Source organism: Parasteatoda tepidariorum, chromosome 3 (genome assembly GCF_982258835.1).
Source record: "Parasteatoda tepidariorum strain Cologne lab strain chromosome 3, Ptep-v5.0, whole genome shotgun sequence".
Taxonomy (NCBI): Eukaryota; Metazoa; Arthropoda; class Arachnida; order Araneae; family Theridiidae; genus Parasteatoda; species Parasteatoda tepidariorum.
Window position 1 is genome coordinate 34,155,733 of NC_141757.1, and position 19,446 is coordinate 34,175,178.

Genomic DNA, 19,446 nt, shown 5'->3' on the forward strand with positions numbered 1-19,446 from the left:
GACTAAAAAATACTGTATTCTTCATGAAATTGAATTCCCCCTCCCCCTTCTTATTGATATAAAAAATTGTGAACTCCACTCAAAATCGAATCAATCTCAAAATCAATTTCTACCATAGAATGTACAAGGTAATTATTTCTTTTTAGCGTTTATTAATTTAATTAATTTGTAAAAAAATAATGCAATATTGTAAACACTATTTCCAACAATACTATTGTCATTCATTTTTTTTTTTTTTTAAAATGAATATGACTATTGTTTATAGTGAACTTATTTCTGGGTCCGCAGACAGATCACCGTAATGAGATTTGACTTAAATCTAAACTTTTTCTACAGTGTAAAATGTGAAATAATAAGAGGGAAGTATAAGTAAATTTCTATTTTATTTAACTATATATAATTATTTTCTGAGAAAATGATTAAGTATCAGAAATGTACAGTATAAATAATTTTTAAATCATACATCATATTAATAAAAAATCAACATAGGGTAATCAACAAGTTAACTTTCTACACATTTCCGATAAGCACATAAATCTCAAGAGGGTAGTAACTCAAATGTAAAAAAAAGAAGTTCCAATTGAGCAAAAAGCAGCAGCTTTTTAACTTGGAAATAAAATTCAATGGTCCCAAAAATTAATGCAAATAATGATGTTTTTTTGATTGTAAAAAAATTAACACAATGATAAAGTTTTAAGTTGTCTTGGCTCCTAATTTTTCAAGAACTTTCAGTCCTTTTTCTAGATATTCTTCTCTGGATAGCCAGAAAGTATCTTTGTCTTTCATTACATCAGCAAGAACTGAGCCACCAATAAAAACCATGTCTTTTCTTCTGGGAGGATCTTCAATACGTATTTTAAATTTCTGCAAAGAGAGGGATTCACAAATGATTAAATGAGATCATAAGATTAAAATGAATACAAAGAGCAAAATATTGGTGAGCTTTTTAAGTCTGGGCTTAACTCAAAATGCAAGTTTAAAAAAATGGACACATCTTTAAGAAAATCAACATTTACATAGCTATTTAAGAAAATAGACATAGCATTTGATTTCATTTTTTAAACTTCCCTTATGAAAATTGTTCATTTTAAGTATAAACAAATCCAAATAAGTTTGCATTTGACCAAATAACTTACAACATTTATATTAAAATTAGTCTTGTTTGAAAAGATATTTGAAGTTGACAGTTCTTTTTACAACCATTCATCATTTGAAGTTCCGAATATGAAGAAAGGTTACGCCTGTAATATACAACCCCCAAGTTCGGAACCTTGCCCTGTATTGATTATTTATGTCTTCAATTTAAAAGAAAATAAGTTCAAAGCTCCTTGCTCAGTTGTTACATTTTAAGATGAACCTGCACATTTTAGCATAACGAAAAGGCACTTTTCGATGTATCCATTTTCTTTAACAAGCACTTAGAGCAGTGTCTAGAATAAAAGGTTCCCTGACGAAAAGTTCTTTAGAGCCTATTGTAGAAAAATAACCTTTTGGAAAAAAATTTTTTTAAGTAAAAACTCTTAAAAAAGATGGATTACAATGCAACTAGTGAAGTGTAAAAATTTACTTTTCACAATGATATTGAATGGAAGCTGTACTGCTTTTCTTTCTTTGTTGAAGCCTCTTTTTTTTTCCTGAAGGATGGCCAACTTAAGATTAGAATTCTTTTTTTTTTTAAATTTTTGATTATATAAGGGAATAGCTAAAAAAAATTTCTTGATATTTAGATTATTACTAAAAGGCAGGTTTTTTTAATTGGGACAAATTCGTTTGAATTATGAGGGATGCCAATTAAATAAAAAATTACTTACTCCACATCTTCGTCACCATGGTTTTGGTGATTCTTCCTCTTTTCCCATGCCATTAAACTACAACTTCTTATCTAAATGTAATGCTCTTGGGAAACAGCAAGATTCATCAAAATCATAACAGAGAGAGGAAAAGTGTGGAGACTGAAAATGGCATAACCTTGAGCCCATTCCTCTTACAAAGAGTTAAGTCGTACATTTTTCCAGGGACAGAGGTTGCAAGGGGCAATTTTTAAATTAGCTTTTTGAAAAATACTTACGGCAAGTTTCTCCGTTTCTCCTTTTAAAACCCTCTCCAGGTAGAGCTGTTTAATTTCTCTTTCCAATCGACTGGGTAAACCTGGATACATGGTCGATCCACCTGACAAGACTATGTGCTTGTATAACTCGGGCCTTATGTCAATATCTCCTGCCTGTATTGTGTTAAAGACTAGTTCGGCAATGCCCTGTCCTTCCACATTGATGAGATGTGGTTGAAACAATGCTTCGGGGGCTTCAAATCTTTCACCCCCTAATTTGATGACTCTTCCATCAGGCAGCTAAAGAAAAAGAAAAAACTTTATATTACAGAACTTGGAGAAAAAAAATTATTATTTATTAAATAAAACTTGCAAGAATCGCTTATTTTTTGAGTGCCTGTTAATCAGGGATGATTGTGAGCCCAAGTCAAAATTCCGGAAAATTTCTTGAGTAAAAAAAAAAAAGTTTAAATCGAAAAATTAGAAAAAAATTTAAACAAGGTTTTTTCCTTTTTCTCAATATTTCTTAGTTTGCTTAAAATATATTTAAAATTTTACACATACCTATACCATTTACACATACTTATGATGACCTGGAGAAGTAATTGAAATTTACAAATATGTCTTTCTATCATGAGTTTTTTATAATAACTATTTACTGATAAAAAATGAATATTAATCTTGAATATAAGCTTATAAAGTATCAGGCTCTCCCTTAAAAACAAATAAAATAAACTGTGTTTTCAAGTTCCAACTTAGAAAATTTGATTTCCGGAAACTTTTGTGATCAATGATTTTTTTAAACGTTTAAACCTTCGATCTCCGGAAACTTCCGGATCACGGTTAGCGAAAAATCCGGAATTTTCCTGGAGCACAATCAGCCCTGGTTAATGTAATCGACCAATTCCGATCGTTTTCGGAAGCTATCTGTGTATTTTTGAATTTCCGATGCTTTTAGTACAACACACAAATTTCAAATTTGATTTTACAGTTTTCGGCATACAGAGTTCGCAATGATGGCTTATTTTTTAATGAGTTATTGCTATTTTTGTAATTTTTCCTTAATTTATGATAACCAGTGTAGTAGCAATAAGTAGTCATTGATGTACAAAGTTCGGTTGTAAATACATGTCATTTTCAATTGCATTTTGACCATTTCCACACGCTTTTTAAAATTTTGACGTTATTTCAACATACAAAATTTGCATTTAGTACATTTCTTTTTGACACGCTTGATTTGCTATGATGCTTGATTCCCATAAATCTATATTTGTTGATTGTTTTATTCCTCGTAATAAATTTTTTTAAGCTTTCCTTTCCACATGATTTTCTTAAATTCCAATATTTTTAATGTGGCACACAAATTTCAAATAAGAGTTATCACTACTTGAGAAGCTTTGTTTGCAGATTCCATTGAGCATTCACGCCATTTTCAGTAGTTATCGCTTTTTCATACATTTCCACATAGCTTATCAAATGTTCATGTTTTTAATACAATGTTATTACAATGTGCAAATTTAGAATTTCATGCATTAACTTTAAACGCTTCCATCTTAAATTTTTATTTATAAATTTAAATGCTATTAATATAAATTTTGATTTTTTTGAACTTTCAAAATTCTTTAGCAAATTCGTGACTTTCATGACCGGTAGATACAATAATTGGTATAAACATATAATTGGTATAATAATATGGCAATTGAAATAATTTAATACAGTCAATCTGAAGATTTAATATTCTTTTAAAAATTGTATTTTTTGTTTAAGTGCTTCACGAGTTTTGAATACAACTAAACCTGTTTTATAAAAAAAAATCAATTTGTGAATGGTCCTTCAGTTATCCATTTTTAAAAATTTATGTGTAAATTGAACTGTTAATCGGATAAAAATTACTTTAAATAAACTGTATAAAGAGAAAAACACAAATTTTGTAAACAATTTATCTCCATCATATAAGATCTGATTTCATCTTCTAAAGTTAGTAAATAAATATATGACGCTCAGTTAACCCTTACAAAAATTCATTTCTTTTATTTTTATACAATAATATTCAAGTGTCATATAAAATTCAAAAATAACATATCAAATAGAATAGATATTTCAATTGGAAAGGTCCTTATGCCAGCATAACATATTTTGCAAATTCAGAATTTTTAAGTTCATGATGGAAATCAGATGGAAGAAAAAAAGGAATTTTGCGAATGCTAGGAAAAGTGACATGTCTGATTTATCATTAATTGATGTATACAGGTGCTACATTGTGAGCAGTATATTTTCCTTATTTTAACATTCATTTACATTCTATTAATGAAGTCAAACATAAATACATTTTTAAAAAGATAGAAAATGCATTTAATTATAAACTTTTCTGTAACTATTTTTAATAAAGGGAATCTTACTGTATAGGGCTCCACTAAGAATGTAGTTTCTAAAGCCAACTTTTGTTCTTGCTCTATGTTATAACCTATGTAACAGAGCTTCTCTTTGATCATTCTAACAGTCTCAAAGTCAGCAGAGTGGTTGAAAGCGTAGCCTCGGAGTAACAGCAGCTGTTAAGAGAGATTTAAGAAGAGATGAGAAATCTATGAACATATGTTGTTCTCAACCCTGTGGCAGAATTTTTTCTGACTTTCTGCGACAAACCTAATTAGAACCAATATCTTTCTGCAAGATATTTTTATCGTTATAAATGTATGTGTAATGAATTTATAATAATAGATGAAATTCGTGTTTATAACATAAGTCTACATGCATAGAATAAAACTGTAGATTTTTTTTCTTAATTTCATAATATAAGTTTACATTTCTTAATAAGTTTAAATTGTTTAAGTATAAATTAGCATAATCTTCGATAATAACGAAAAGTTATAAATGTATAGATCTGCAGACAAAAATGCTTACTAGAGCATAAATAAAGATTACCCAGAACCTGTAATAAGATAGAACTTATAGAAATAGCTAAGAATGGACAAAAAGATTAAATTTATAAAACAAGATAACTGAAATTGAAGTATCAGTTTAAAACAGTATGATTTAATGTTTCACTATAGTAGTTATATCAGGTACAGAAACAAATCAGGTGAAAAAATTAATATTGAAGTTGAGTAATCAAAATAATAAAATAGTATTGACTATAACTGAATTCTAAAAGCAAAAAAATTAAAGCAATGTTTGTTTCAATTTTTTCTACATCTAATTAATTTTATCTAATTAATTAGATTCGATTAATATTGTACTGACTTATTGAAAGATTTTTTTTTAAGAAAAAGGAGGTAAATAAAACTTTTTTCGTGATCAGATTAAGTTCAGAACGAAAAAAACACACAGCGCTTGTGATTTCGGATTGTATTGTGTAAATATATAGCACTGATTCCACACGAAGTATGCAGAGGCAGTTTCCAACTCAATATGCTCAAGTCTATTCAACATCTCGAAACGAAATAGTCTTTATCAGTACTGAAACATCGGTATTAGAGCCATATTCATTGGGTGCAATTTTTTTCGCATGCGTATGGAAACCTGTTTGAAACTGACCGGTAAATATTTTTCACCAATCTGGTTTTCATTCGCATGCTAAAAAATCGTAGATAGTGAGATATCTTTCAGGCTTTATTTCATTTATCGTTAGATTGCGTGTTTTTTTTTTTTATCGACGATTTAATTCAAAGCATATAGGCATTTTTAGATGTTGTCGACTTCCATCTTATTTCTTTTTCGGAATGCCGCCTTGATACATCAGTTTTCAAATTTGTTTTAACTATTGTGGCTTCACAATTGCAACAAATAATCTTTTCGCTAGACATGATTTTTTTAAAAAAAGAATCTTTTTACCCATGAAATTTTCCACATAAGTGCAAAAAATATAAAATGCTCTGTTCTCATAAAAAAACACAAAGCAAATTACTGCGCCAGCGATAGAGGCCGAAGTTGGCAAATTTCCAAAAATAGCTTAATAAAGGGGAAAAAAATTATCCCCTTTTTATCCAGTAACTGTTTGTGTTGGAGATTAACGGAGAATTACGAGCGCTTTCCCCTTCCGAGGTACGCTAGAAAAAAAATATTTAAAAGAATTCTGTAAGAAAAAAATTCTGCAGAACCATTATTGCTTCTGCAGAAATTTTTTGTTTCTGAAGAAAATGTTTTTTTTTGTTGGTAAAACAGCTTCTGTTTCTGCAGAATTTATTTTGAGAACTTTTGCTTGAGGCAAACCAAAATTTTTATTTCCCAAATAAAAAAAATCTTTCTGCAAGAACTCAGTCGCTTTCTGCGACAATGTCGCTGTGTCGCCGTGTTTCTGCCACGGGGGTTCTCAATAAAGTATAAAAAGAAGTATACCTTGATGAGATATCGGGTGATGTCTCTGCCAGCAATGTCTAACCTCCGAGTCAAGTGGGAGAGTGCAAAACCCTCATAAACTGGGCAAATGTGAGTCACACCATCACCTGAATCTACCACAACTCCAGTGAAAAGACCTTAATACAAACATTTCAATTAAAAATTAAATATTTTCACACAAGAGCAGTTAAAAATTCCCACCAAGTTATTGATTATCAATAAATAGAGTTGCAAGTTTAAGGTGGGAAAAAAAGGATCGAAATTCAGGAAAGAGTTGCAAAAAGTTTTGAAATTTTTGTGGAAAGAAAAATTCACAAATGAGTATACAACATATGCACTGTAAAGCAAAACATAGATATGACAGAAATAATAAAATAAAAGCATATACAGTACAGAACCTTTTATCTGATATTCAAAAAACCAGGAAATATTTTGAGCTTTTTTTTCCAGCATTTTAAATTAGAGGATTAAGGCAAAGAGAAGAAATTACAGTCATTCTTGAAGTTAAGTCAAGGGAAATGTGGATGGACTTTTTCTTCCCGGGTTTTGGAGAAAAACTTTTTTCTTCTTTAACCTTGAAGATATTCAGATCCAGTATGGATGGGAAAGAGAAAAATTCTTCGTTTCCCTGTGCATGAGAAAAAATCAGTGGTTTTCAATAAGCCGCCATCAATCGAACTTAAAGGAGCAGCATGCAAATTTCGTTTCCTCTTTGATTTACAAGGAGGAAATGGATTACACCTGCTTGTCAGTGAACTGAAGGTAGTAGAGCAATAAAAATAAATAAAGTGCTATACATTACAATGTAAAGATAATAAAAAGAAAAATATGAAGTGGAAATGCAAATTTTTTATTATAATACGAAAACGGCTATGTTTTATTCAACAATAAAGAAGAATTAAGTTTGCTGTTCAGCATAAAACCTTTTATCTGGTTTTCAAAAAACCGGAATAAAGTTTCGCTTGCCTTTCTTGCGATATTGAACTAAAATGACTGACATTGTAATGTATAGCACTTTATTTATTTTTATTGCTCTACTACCTTCAGTTCACTGATCATCCTTGAAGTTAAATAGATAGAAAGGTTGGGAGATTATTTTACTTCCCATCATCAAATGCAAAGAAGTGGCAAACTTAGATAAAATGAAGTGAATACAATTTAAAAAAAACTTTCCCCATGCATATTGTTAAGTCTTGTAACTAGCTTCAACCCTCTCAATCACGCATTGTCACTTAATTCTGAGGAAGTTTGTACAAATATTGCTGAATTTATTATTAGAGTTTAAATTTTATTAGGTAAGTATTTAATTTATTTTTTGTTAAAAAAAAATAATAAGATTACCGGAATAGAGGTGATCGAACTAAACCACAATTTAACAAGACATGTTGATGCTTAAAATTCTGTGAGACGTCACCTGAAATCAACAATGTATGAAAAAGCGAGTTTGCCAACTGAATGGTTGTAAAACAACACTCTTTGCCCAGTAGAAAACTCCTGTCCATCCAATTCTCAATAGCTGAAAGTCAAATGGAATGTGGAATGATGCAATTGTGGGGAAAATGCCGTTGTGCAAAGCAAAGAAATTTGCCTTCAATCTATCTATGCCAGAATGCAGAGTAGAATGGAATATTTCATTTTACTCTAGTTTTGAAAATCAGATGAAATGAACAGCTTCTTTTCTTCCAATTTAAGAGGAGGAAATATCAGCAGGGAAATTATAAGAAAAATGCATTACTATGCTTTACTATATAGACCTAATAAAGTAAAAAGAGTGAAATGAAATTATAGATTTTTAATTAGAATACCTAACCGGCTAAAATATAGCTATTTTTAAAAATTCAATATCAAATTACTAATACAGTTAAACCACATTGAATTATTTTTTATTGATTCAAAAAACCTGGGAATATCGGTCGCTCGGGATAGCCAGGTCCACAACATTCCGGTCTTCCTACTGTATAAGAGCTAAAAAACTTTTTTAACTATAAATTTTTTGTGCAATTGAAGAATTTTAAATTAGTATAGTGCACATTGTTAAATTATTGTCATTTATGTTTTTTTTTGTTCATGAGTAACATATTTTTTTACTTCAAAAACAATCAGTCCATCAGGGTTCCCACTCTATGATGAGATTGAAATTCAAGGACTTTCCAGGACTTTTCAAGGACCTCAACAAAATTTTCAAGGACCTTAATCTAAGACCAATTTTAAAAATTATTCTCTTTTATTTTACTAGAAGCAACAATGCTTGTTGTGGCAATAATTAATTTCAAATATAATACCTAAATGCTTTGCCTATATAGATAGAAGAGAGTATATGTATTATGGACTAAAATTTATATTTTTTTAAAAACAACCCTACTGGTTATACATATTAATTCACAAAATCATTTTCAGCACAATCTATAACTAATGGTAATGAGGTGTTAATGGTGAAATCCTTTAATCCTGTGTATTTCCATGTGAAGGCTGCATGAAAGACAGAGCTAAATCTTAAGTATTCCATATTCCATGACTATTCCATAACCACCTCCTCTCCTCTATTAAACATCGTTTCTGAAATTATTCATCCATAATTTACACAACCTTCTCTAAATGTTATGCAGCAACAATTCTTTCTGAAAATAAAAATTAGAAGGAACATATCCCATTTTCACCATGTTTAAAAGCATTATTCGTTATGTGTAATCCACAACTGCCAATGAATATGACCTGGTGGGAATATTTCTCTTTTAATTCACACTGAAGCTTCTAATAGAATTTCCAATTGACATAGGGTCCATCCATGGATAATTGAAGTATTTTAGAGAGCTTTTAACCATCATCCATGCATTTGTAAAAAGAGGACAAAATATTTTCTGCAGTTCCATGACCCATAAATTGGGAGGTAAGATACTTAGTGCAAACTTTATTATCAATTCCTTACCATAATGCCCATCTGCTTAGATTGTAGAGATTGACTTAACGTCTCATCAAAGAGTACAGTGTAGCAATCAACATTCTTCAGCTCATTTATAAGAATCCCTTTGAAGTATAGTGCCAATCCAAAGGAGCCCAAATAGGCTCACTTTGTGGCACTACAAAAAAATTGTCTCGCTATACAGCTATCAGCAAACATTTTGGAGAACAATTTACTAATCCCTTCACGGGAGTTGCATGAATAATTACTAGTGATGCACTTCAGACTCCAGAGAATTTCAGCATCAAGCACATTCCTTTTGACCAGATAAGTAAGACAATGTTACCTCGGCCACTAAAGTTTCTGTTTCACATGGGGCGCACGATGTTGAAGGAGTATTTACACCAGATGAATTAGATGTTGATGTCTTTGGAAAAAGAGAACTCAGGGCATGAGACTGCTTTTACGTTTACCTTTCTTTGATGTGTGATTTCAGAGCAGATTCTTCCATTTTCGCGATATCGATCTCCTTCATGCATAATCGGCACTTGGCTCTGAACTTCTCTTCGGGCATCGATAAAATCCATTCTTTATAAGCTTGATTATCCATCCATTGAGGATTAAAATAGCACTTCCCAAGCATAACTAGTCTAAACTACATAACACAAATACGAAGCCGTGCCTTTGCCAATACGCTTTACAATAAAGTTTTGAAATGACGCAAACGTAAGGACAAGTGCAGATGGTAAAACGGCAAATTTATTGAAAACTACAAGGTACATGTTGTTACGAAATTCGAGAGTATTCCAGTTTCGATAAGAAAAAAGATCTAAGCATATGCAACAGAAGATGAAGTGGAGTCTCGCCCCGAACGCATTGATTGTCTGCTGTGCTCAGCGCGCTTGGCAGACACCAAGACGCTAGGCCCGGTTAGAAACGGTGGCGTTAAAAACCACATGAGAAAGCTCGGGAACAAAACAGAAAGAACGAGAAAGATCCGCGGGTGTTTTATAAAAAGGGCCGCCGGCAGTATTGGACAAATTCAAGGACCTATCAAGTTTTTCAAGGACCTAAGACGTTTTTCAAGCACTTTCAAGGACCTAAATTTAGCAATAAAAAATTCAAGGACTTTCAAGGACTCTCAAGGACCGTGGGAACCCTGGTCCATGCTATTTTTTGGTACTGAAAAAGATTGAACAGCTACTTTGAAATTTGGGAAATCATCTTGTCTTAGATTTAAAAAGTTGCTTTGTAAGCACTGAACTTATTCAACTTCAAATATAGAGCCACTCTATCAAATTTGAAACAATTTTGGCATCTAATAATTCAAAAATTACACAAGTTTTAGAAACTAAGCTGATTATTTATGGAAATTTACAACATGACAAACTTGCAACCTTAATAATTAAAATATCATAAAATGCATACCCTGAGCATATAGAGCCAAAACAGCTTGTATTGCAATATAAGTTCCTGCAAACTCATATTTTTCAAACATGACCTGTAATTAAATGGAAATAATTAATCCAATGACGAATTTCAAAATTAAAGTTATGAAGAAATTTATGCAATTTAATTTGGGGCAAAAACAAGTTAACAGTCAAGAGAATTTTTAAATGAAATAAATACATTAGAATCAAAGTTTTTTTTTAAACATTTTTCATAGTTTGTGTAAATATAAATTTCTTATATACTATAACCAGGAAACATAATTAAAATATTCTTTGTATACTTAAACCATTATTTTACAAACACAGATATAATTTAAAAGACTATATAAAATATAAGTTTAGGACATCTGCCTACAATAATAGTTTTCATGCCCCAAATTTTTAGACATAAAAAATTCTTTTATGGTACACTCAGTCTACAAAGGAATATTGGGTAGACAAGTTTTTTTAATGTTGTTTAAAATTTACTAAGCAAAGATAAGTAACTTTGAATTAATTTTGCATTTTTTTCCAATCATACTTTCTTAACAAATGAAGTTTTTTTAGAAACAATACTCTAAATAATGTTCAGAAAAGAAACAGGAACAAAAGACAATTTCTAGTGTTTCAAAAAATATAACTCAGTGAAAACTTTTTAAACACAGTTACAAATTTATCCTGATAAACTGTTCCCCTCACAGCATTTTCAAATACATCTTTATTTGAAAGCAAATGTCAAGAGAAAATAATGTGAAATATTTTTAATTTGTGAAAATTGTTGTTGTTGTTAATTTACGTCGCACTAGAGCTGCACAATGGGCTATTGGCGACGGTCTGGGAAACATCCCGGAGGATGATCCGAAGACATGCCATCACAATTTTGATCCTCTGCGGAGGGGATGGCACCCCCGCTTCGGTAGCCCGACGACCTGCGCGCGAATGTGAAAATTGTATAGACTTAATATTTTAATTTTTATATTTGGTTTTTTGTTTTGGCTTATACACCCGGCATACCAAAAATGTGTTATTTCTTAATTAAAAACATGGGGTCAATTTATAAAATGATATAAACAGTATCAAGCATAGCTATTTTACGTAATTTACTAAATTTTTATTTTCTTACAAGGGCAAGCACTTAAGTTTTTAAAATCTGGCAACAAAAATACAGCTACTTTCAGCTTAGATTTTTATCAAAATTCATTTATGTGATCGTCTATATTTATAGAACATCAAAAGCTGTAAAATTCTATTTACTGAGATTTTTCAAAAAACATAAGTGTTAAGTAATTATGGAGTTATGTTAAAAGGATTTCAGAGCCATGATTCTTTATGACTTTCAACAGGGTTTGACACAGAAACAGTGTAGAGGTAGAAAGAAATTTACATTTGGTAGTGAAGCACCATCTAAGGCAACAATTTACAACTGATTTAAAGAATTCTCCTGCGATCGTAAGTATCTCAGTTCAAAAGAGTCGTATATAACATATAATGAAATAGAAACATCTTTAGAAATTTTAAGAACCTGTGTACATTCAATTTTACATAATCACTTAAAGGTGAAAAAGATGCACTCGCGATGGATCACCACAATTTATCTCAAGCTCAAAAGGCAGCTCGTGTGAAATGGTACCACGAAAATCTAAAAAAAATTCAACCCAAGTGCCTCAAAATGTGTGTACAATATCAAACCCTGTGACAAAAGCTAGATTTATTCCGGTGAACCAGAAACAAAACAGCAAACCAGTGCTTCGGTGTTTCCAGGTGACCCTAAGCCAAGAAAAGTTGTTCGTTCTAGGACAGCTACCAAAAAAATTATTGCTTCTTTCTTCGGTAAATCAGGTCATATTGCAACCCTTCCTTTGGAGGATAGTAGAGCAATCAATGCTCTTTGGTATACTACAATTTGCTTACCAGAAGTAGTTACAGAGGTAAGAAAAAACAATTCAAAACACCGCATCATTTTGCACCAAGACAACGCAAGCTCACACAAAGCTTGTCTAACTATGGATTATTTGAAGCACACAAAAAATCAAATTGATGATTCATTGTCCGCACTCACCAGACTTGGTACCAAATTACTTCTTTTTATTTCCGTTTATAAAAAATAAATGCGTGGTCAACATTTTAACAACCTGGAAGAGGCAGTTGAAGCTTACAAATGCCATGTTTCTGCTGTGCCACGTTCAGAGTGGCATAAATGTTTTAAAAATCGATTTATTTGAATGAAAAAATGTATCTATGCCACAGGAGAATATTCTGAGAAGCAATAAAACATATACTTTCATTAAGAAATTATTTCATATATTACTTTCTAAAAACTTAAGTACTGCCACTTGTATTCTTGAATCCAAAATTTAAGTCTTTTCCTTTGCTCAATGAAAAATGGTTTTTAAATTTATTTATTTTTTTTTTGGGGGGGGGGGATTCTCAATGCTAATTTATGTAATCAAAACTTAAAAGTTAAACAATCCAACTCATTAAGAAATAAGAATAAGACATCTAATAAAAAAAACTTTTTTTTTTCTATTGTGAGTTTTGGTTTCATAACTATAGAAATAAAAGTTATATATATTGATTAAATTTACAATTGTGCTAATTGTATAAGGCATTTAAAAAGTTTGGAATGTAGGTCATTTGGTAGCATAAATTAATAAACATTTGCTTAAAGCTATGTCAGACAAATATGCCAGTCAATTAGTGCAGGGAAACTTTTTTTTATAAAACAAAGAGAAACTAATAAATGAAGTAAAAATGTGTATTAATTCAGATAATCAAATGTTATACCAATGCATTCTGCCAGTACTATAAAATAGAATTTATAACAATAATTTCAAAATTACTTAACTTAAAACAGTGAAATTTTCATACAATGATTCTATTTCGATTCTTATTTAATCATTTAAAATTCAGCCTTACAAGAATGCAATAATTGAAACTTATACCTAGAATAACAGCAGGAGACACAGCGACCCCAACGCTATTTTGCAATATTATGCAGAAATTCCTCACTTTTAGGAATCACAGTAACACACTTTCATACTGTTCAATTAAAATTTCAGATATATCTGAAATAAATGTGTTACCTTTAAATCAAGAGTTGACGACAAAGAAGAAATCTAGATCTAGCAATTACACTTTGCTATTATGCAAAAAGCTCCATGTTGCAGGCGTGTCACAAAAAAATTTATAAATAATGTACCTAAAACAATTAAACCAGCAGAGCTAACTGCAAACAGATATATAAACACTCTCAAAGAAAGAATTAAATATGTGTAAACAATATCATGTAAAGAAGATGTGCATGTTTTGCGGGACATTTAAAAGGAAATTCAGTGAAATGTCTTTATTGTTGTGAGAACTGTCAAAAAATTTAAATAAATCAAGCATTGTATATTTTATTGTTTAAAAAAGAGTATTTTAGTTCACTATTTTTAATATCTATAATTATTATCATTTACAAAGAGTAGGAACTCAGTTATCTGAATATTATTATACAAAAATATAAGTATAATTGAAAAAGTCATAATTTTCATATTACTCCTTTTTAAATACAGAAAAGTCCCTACTTTAACATCTACTTTATCGTTTAATAAATAAAAATAAATCTTCTTTATCTAATTATAATAAATTAACATGTTTATAGATTTTACTTCTAGATTTTCTATCTTACTTGAGAATAAATATGAGACATAAATCATTAGGCATTGTGTTGTTTCTGAATTCTGTTGTTTTTTTAAAATATAAATAATTAGAATTTAAAGAGAGAGAAAAAAACATAGATAAGATAAAGAAAATGTTACCTCAATCATTTTCTCTCTGTTCTTGAGTGGATTCATAGGTGGTTCAGTTAATAAGACTTTGCAGTTTTTAGGATCTATGTTCATTTGGTTGGGACCAAATGTGTAATCCCAAACATGGCACATGTCTTCCCAATTCCTAACTATACCATTCTCCATAGGGTAGGCAACTTCCAACATTGATCGTAATTTACTAGCTTCATCACCAACCATTAAATCCTTTTTTTGAAGAAGAAAAAAAATAATATAGATACATTAAAATAAAGTAAAATTATTGTTGGGTAAATTTAGCTTTTTCAAACACAGGATTAGTAATTATTTTTCATGTTTCGCATTCATTATTTATCGTTTCTAACTGTTAACTTTTGCTTTTTTCCCAAAGATTAAGAAGATGTAGGTTTATTAATTCAACATCTGATCCTATATCAAGAAGAGCCAGCTTAATGGTGATTGTTCAAATTGGGTACATATAAATGATACATGATTTCCCTATGATCTTCTCTTTGTATGGTTTCTTTTATATTTATATTACATTATAATTTCCTTTCATAAAAATATTTTTTCAAATGAAAAAAAGAAGTTTCTTCTTTTTAGTTTTTATTTTATTATATTAGTTTTACAAGGTAGCTGCAAATGCTCAGAATTTTTTTTTCCCTAATTATTGTAACTGGTGGCATAAATTTTAGAATTAATTTTTCTTTTATGCCTTACTCTTAAACATACATACAGCTCCGTGGCAGAATTGCAATGACACAGCGCCGTTATCGCAGAACGTTACAGGGCTCCTGCAGAAAGATTTTTCTTTTGAAAAGTAAAAAATTTTAGTTTTCTTTTCTACAGAAATACACGTAAAATTTGAATCATGCATTTAGATAAATCACTTTTTTACGCGCTCAATTTACGTTGATAGTATCGTAAATCGATGTAATGTTTCAATTGAACTTTTGACAGTTATTAATATTGACTTTTATGAGGTTTTTAAATATCCTGATATGTTTCAAAGAATATGGAAAATTCGAATCGTGTATTTGGGTATTTACTTTTAAGGCAATGATTCTATCTAATTTTTGACAGGTATTGCTATTGATTTCTCCATAGTTTTTAAATCCGATATTTTTTATACAATATTATTTATTACAACAACCTAATCTCGAAACGAAACACGTATTTGAGTAACCCTTTTTTGAGGAGTCCGCCTCGAGTGATTTCGTTTTCAATCTTTTTTTCGGCTACGCGGGTTTCATGATTTTTAATTATTTTTTTATTATGATGATTGTTTACAAAATGCAAGGAAATAAATAACTAGTGTGCTCTCCCCCGCCAACAAAATGCGAGAATATCACCTATAATATTAGAATAAAAAAATTATTACTTGTTCAATTTTTAAAAAAATAATTTTTTTATCTCGTAAACACAGCGCTTTTTGTATTTTAAATTCGTAGCATATATGTTTGCTATTATTAAAAGTATCTTGCGGAAAGATATCAGTGCTAGAGAGTTTTGACGCAGATAGCTCGAAAAAATTCTGCCACAGGGACATACAATATGTAACAAAACACACTAGTTAATAGATTTAAGAATAAGCATTTTAAAAAATTATTACAAGAACATATTGAAAATTTTTAAAAAATTTTTTTTAGATACTTCTAATATAAATTTATTCATTTTCTCACTTAATGGATATTTCAGTTAAGTTTCCTTACATATCTAGATTATAAAATTCCAAGACTTAATTCATTTTGCAGCTACTTTATTCTAAAAAAATCTTGTTCAACTTAAAACAGTGATAATAGTTTTTACCCTATTGCTAAGATAAAAATGTTGCAAGTATAATATTACAGTAGGGAACCGATTATCCAGAACAGTCAGGACCATCGCTATTCCGGATAACTGATTTTTTCCGTTTTCCAAAATCGCTACAAAAAGCCGTTTTTTTATTGTTAAACCCAACTAAAAAAAAAAATTTTTTTTGGAAATAATCTTAAAAAGAAGAAAAAACGATAGAGTAATACACTAATGATTATTTCCAAAATAATGGTAAGGTAAACATCTTTCAAAAAAGAACGAAAAATCCTAAAATCTTATGAGGAAAAAGATTTTTTTTTAAAAAATGGCGGGAAAATTTATCGAATTTCGTTCCGGTTTTTTGGTTTTCCGGTTTTCTGATTTCCGGATAACGGGTTTTGTACTGTACAACCATAAGATGAGGCTCATATTGATCAGAAAACTCATTTTGACATTAGTCAATATATGTAATGTAAGATTAGAAATCTAGTTGATTTAATTATAAAATGTAGATAATCTAAAATCACAATCTGTCATACTTAACACTTACTTTTCAAATAAAATTTAATTCCCTTAGATTTTAAGGTTGAATTTGTAAGATTCTTTCATATTTTTTTATTTTTATTTGAAATAACATACTTTTAAGTGCAATTTTAAAATTCACATGCATAATAACAACACAATTTTAAAAATTGAGCTTTCAAAAATAAGCATTAAATATAACTCACACGAGCATCAGTTGGAGCATCCTTCAAGCCGCATTAAAAGTAAAAAAGCATATCATAAAACAGTTAAATACTTTCTTCGCATGATTGAATACAAGTAAAAATTCAGTTGTGTTAGAACGACTTCTGTATTAGTAATGACATATAAAAAAGTTACCATAAGCCAACAATAACAAGGTAGTGGCATACATATGAAAAAAACTAAAAAAAACTCAGAGAAGGAGACTGACTTCAAAGGTACAAGCTGTAGAAATTTCAGAGCAGACCACTTCGATTTTTTTTTTTTATATATATATAAACAAGCACCAATATGGAAATAGTCCCTCTGTATCTTCTTATAAGGATATTTCTTTATCAGAATTTATCCGCACGAACTAAAATTGACAAGGTGCTAAAGGGATTTTTAACTTGAAATAGTATGTACACGAATAAATATATATATGAAATAAGTAAGTGGAAAAAACAAGATTATTTTTTTTAGAAAAAAAATTCAACCTACTGTCTTTGTTTCAGGTTTTATTCACAAGGAATTATATTTAAAAGTGGTTCGCTGTATGTGGGAAGGGAGATGGTATGTATTGGCTTGCATTTGCCTGACGAAGGGGACAGATTTTGTTTTCTCATTTAACAAGTTAAATTTTAATTTTCTTACATTTATTTAATAAATTTTTATTATTCATTTTATTATGATGTCAGTAATAATAGGCTAATAAATACATTTGAATATTTATGTAGTTATACATACATCTTTATTACTGATGTATTATTTTAAAATATGTTTATAAGCCTATTATTTTAAAATCTTAAATAAAAGAAACGGCTATTCAACAGAAAACAATAAGGAGTTTACTGAATTTTAAAACAGTACTGATCACAAGAAAAATATGTAGTAATAATACTATAGGGGAAAAGTATTTATAAGCCATGATAGGTAGTTAATACAAATACTGTGACAGTAAATAGTATTTTTTTTTTTTTTTTTGCTTATGTTGCAAATGAGTATAATGTAAAAGGCATATGACTACACAAATATTTGTTTTAATAATTAAAAATTTTACAAAATAATTAAAAGATTATTCACACTTCATATTGCAGTAATTTTTATTCGAATCATGGAAATTAAGCTTAATACTAGTGATGTACCGATTATTCGGTCCTTTTGCCAAATATTCGGATGTATTATTTAGAAAACTATTTATCGACAAAGTTTTTTTAAAACTTATTTGTTATTTTTATTATACAATTATGAAAGAACTCATTCAGGTTATTTCGGATTGGGTAAAGTATTACGAATTATGCTCATACAAGTAAGCTTCAAGCTATGAATTGTACCCTTCAAGTTAGAACCATTTTGAAATATTTTTTGAACTAGTTTCTCTTGCGTTCGACTGTCCGGAAATAACCACAATTTGATGTTCATTTTGGACTAAAACCCAATGCAGAAACCTTTACCTTTTCATGAAATATAGGAAACAGTTATTTTATTTATTTATTTCAAATAAAAGTTAAAAAACAGAATAATAAAGATTTTTGTTACTTTTATCCAACACAGCATGCAAGGTAAGACAATAGATAATTTTTTACCATATACATTTCATTATTATTATGAGTTAACATGTTTATAAAAACAATAGTTTCAGAAACTAAAAAAATAATTTATAATATAACTTACTTTTACTTCTATGTCTCCAATTTTGTGAGCAGCTCGAATAATCGGCCGGCCAACAAGAGATGGAAATGTGAAAGCAGGGAAATTAGAACCGGCATAACCACACTTGACGAACTAAATAAGAACTATCAACTTTAGGACCAGTTTTGAAAAGTTACTAACATACAGAAGTAATAATTTATAGCAAGGATTTTCTTTCATCACTACAATTACGACTTAATTAAATAGCGATATGTGATATAATCAAGCATACTAAGTGAAATTCTTGCGACAACATTTAATGAAAAATTATCTAAATTTAAATGGATTTAAAGTGGATCGTCTGACAGATAGCTGGTCAAATTGAAATCGAAAAAAGAATGTTACTCACCCCAGTTCCATTATCACATATGATCACTTGTCGACCTTGGCTATCCATATTTGTTTACAATTTATAAATGAATAAATAATAAGCTTTAATTTCTACTTAAAATGTAATTTATAAACATTGACAGACCATTGTCGGCAACAGGAAGGGTGGTCTAAAACAAGTTATGTTGCCATTTCAAGAATTGATAAATCCTAAAATGATGATTTAATTTAAAAGCATGACGAAATGGAAATATCTTGAGAGCCACTGCTGTTCTATCACGTTAACCCTACAAATCTGCGAAGGCATCTGGAATTGGAGAGCGCAAAAGCTTTTTTTACGCCAAGATTTATCCGGCGGGTGGCAGCTGAATTTTACACGGGATTTGAATGAAAAGACGTGTTCTACGT

The 19,446-nt window shown here is 29.9% G+C and overlaps 1 protein-coding gene across 2 annotated transcripts; it reads right to left on the reverse strand.

Moving 5' to 3' along the window:
- Positions 1 to 364: 364 nt before the first annotated feature.
- On the reverse strand, positions 365 to 19,439 carry Arp2 (Actin-related protein 2). 2 transcript variants are annotated; one of them, XM_016060985.4, is made up of 9 exons: positions 19,058 to 19,234; positions 18,691 to 18,801; positions 17,022 to 17,042; positions 14,512 to 14,727; positions 10,710 to 10,782; positions 6,383 to 6,519; positions 4,447 to 4,596; positions 2,069 to 2,347; positions 365 to 864 (listed from the first exon to the last, which is right to left on the reverse strand). In XM_016060985.4, exons 1-9 carry the CDS (start codon positions 19,103 to 19,105, stop codon positions 694 to 696), a joined length of 1,206 nt encoding a protein of 401 aa, XP_015916471.1. In that variant the 5' UTR covers positions 19,106 to 19,234; the 3' UTR covers positions 365 to 693. The 2 variants fall into 2 exon arrangements, with proteins under 2 accessions (XP_015916471.1, XP_015916472.1); XM_016060986.4 differs by lacking the exon at positions 17,022 to 17,042 and having other exon boundaries at positions 19,058 to 19,439.
- Between the last annotated feature and the right edge of the window lie 7 nt (positions 19,440 to 19,446).

Coding starts and splice junctions, on each gene's coding strand:
- Arp2 (XM_016060985.4), bottom strand. CDS start 19,105: ATGGATAGCCAAGGTCGACAAGTGATCATATGTGATAATGGAACTGGG. Junction 14,728..17,021: donor ATGCTCCAACTGATGCTCGT/GTGAGTTATATT, acceptor CTTCAAAAAAAG/GATTTAATGGTTGGTGATGA. Junction 2,348..4,446: donor TCTTAGTGGAGCCCTATACA/GTAAGATTCCCT, acceptor CTTTTTCTTTAG/CTGCCTGATGGAAGAGTCAT.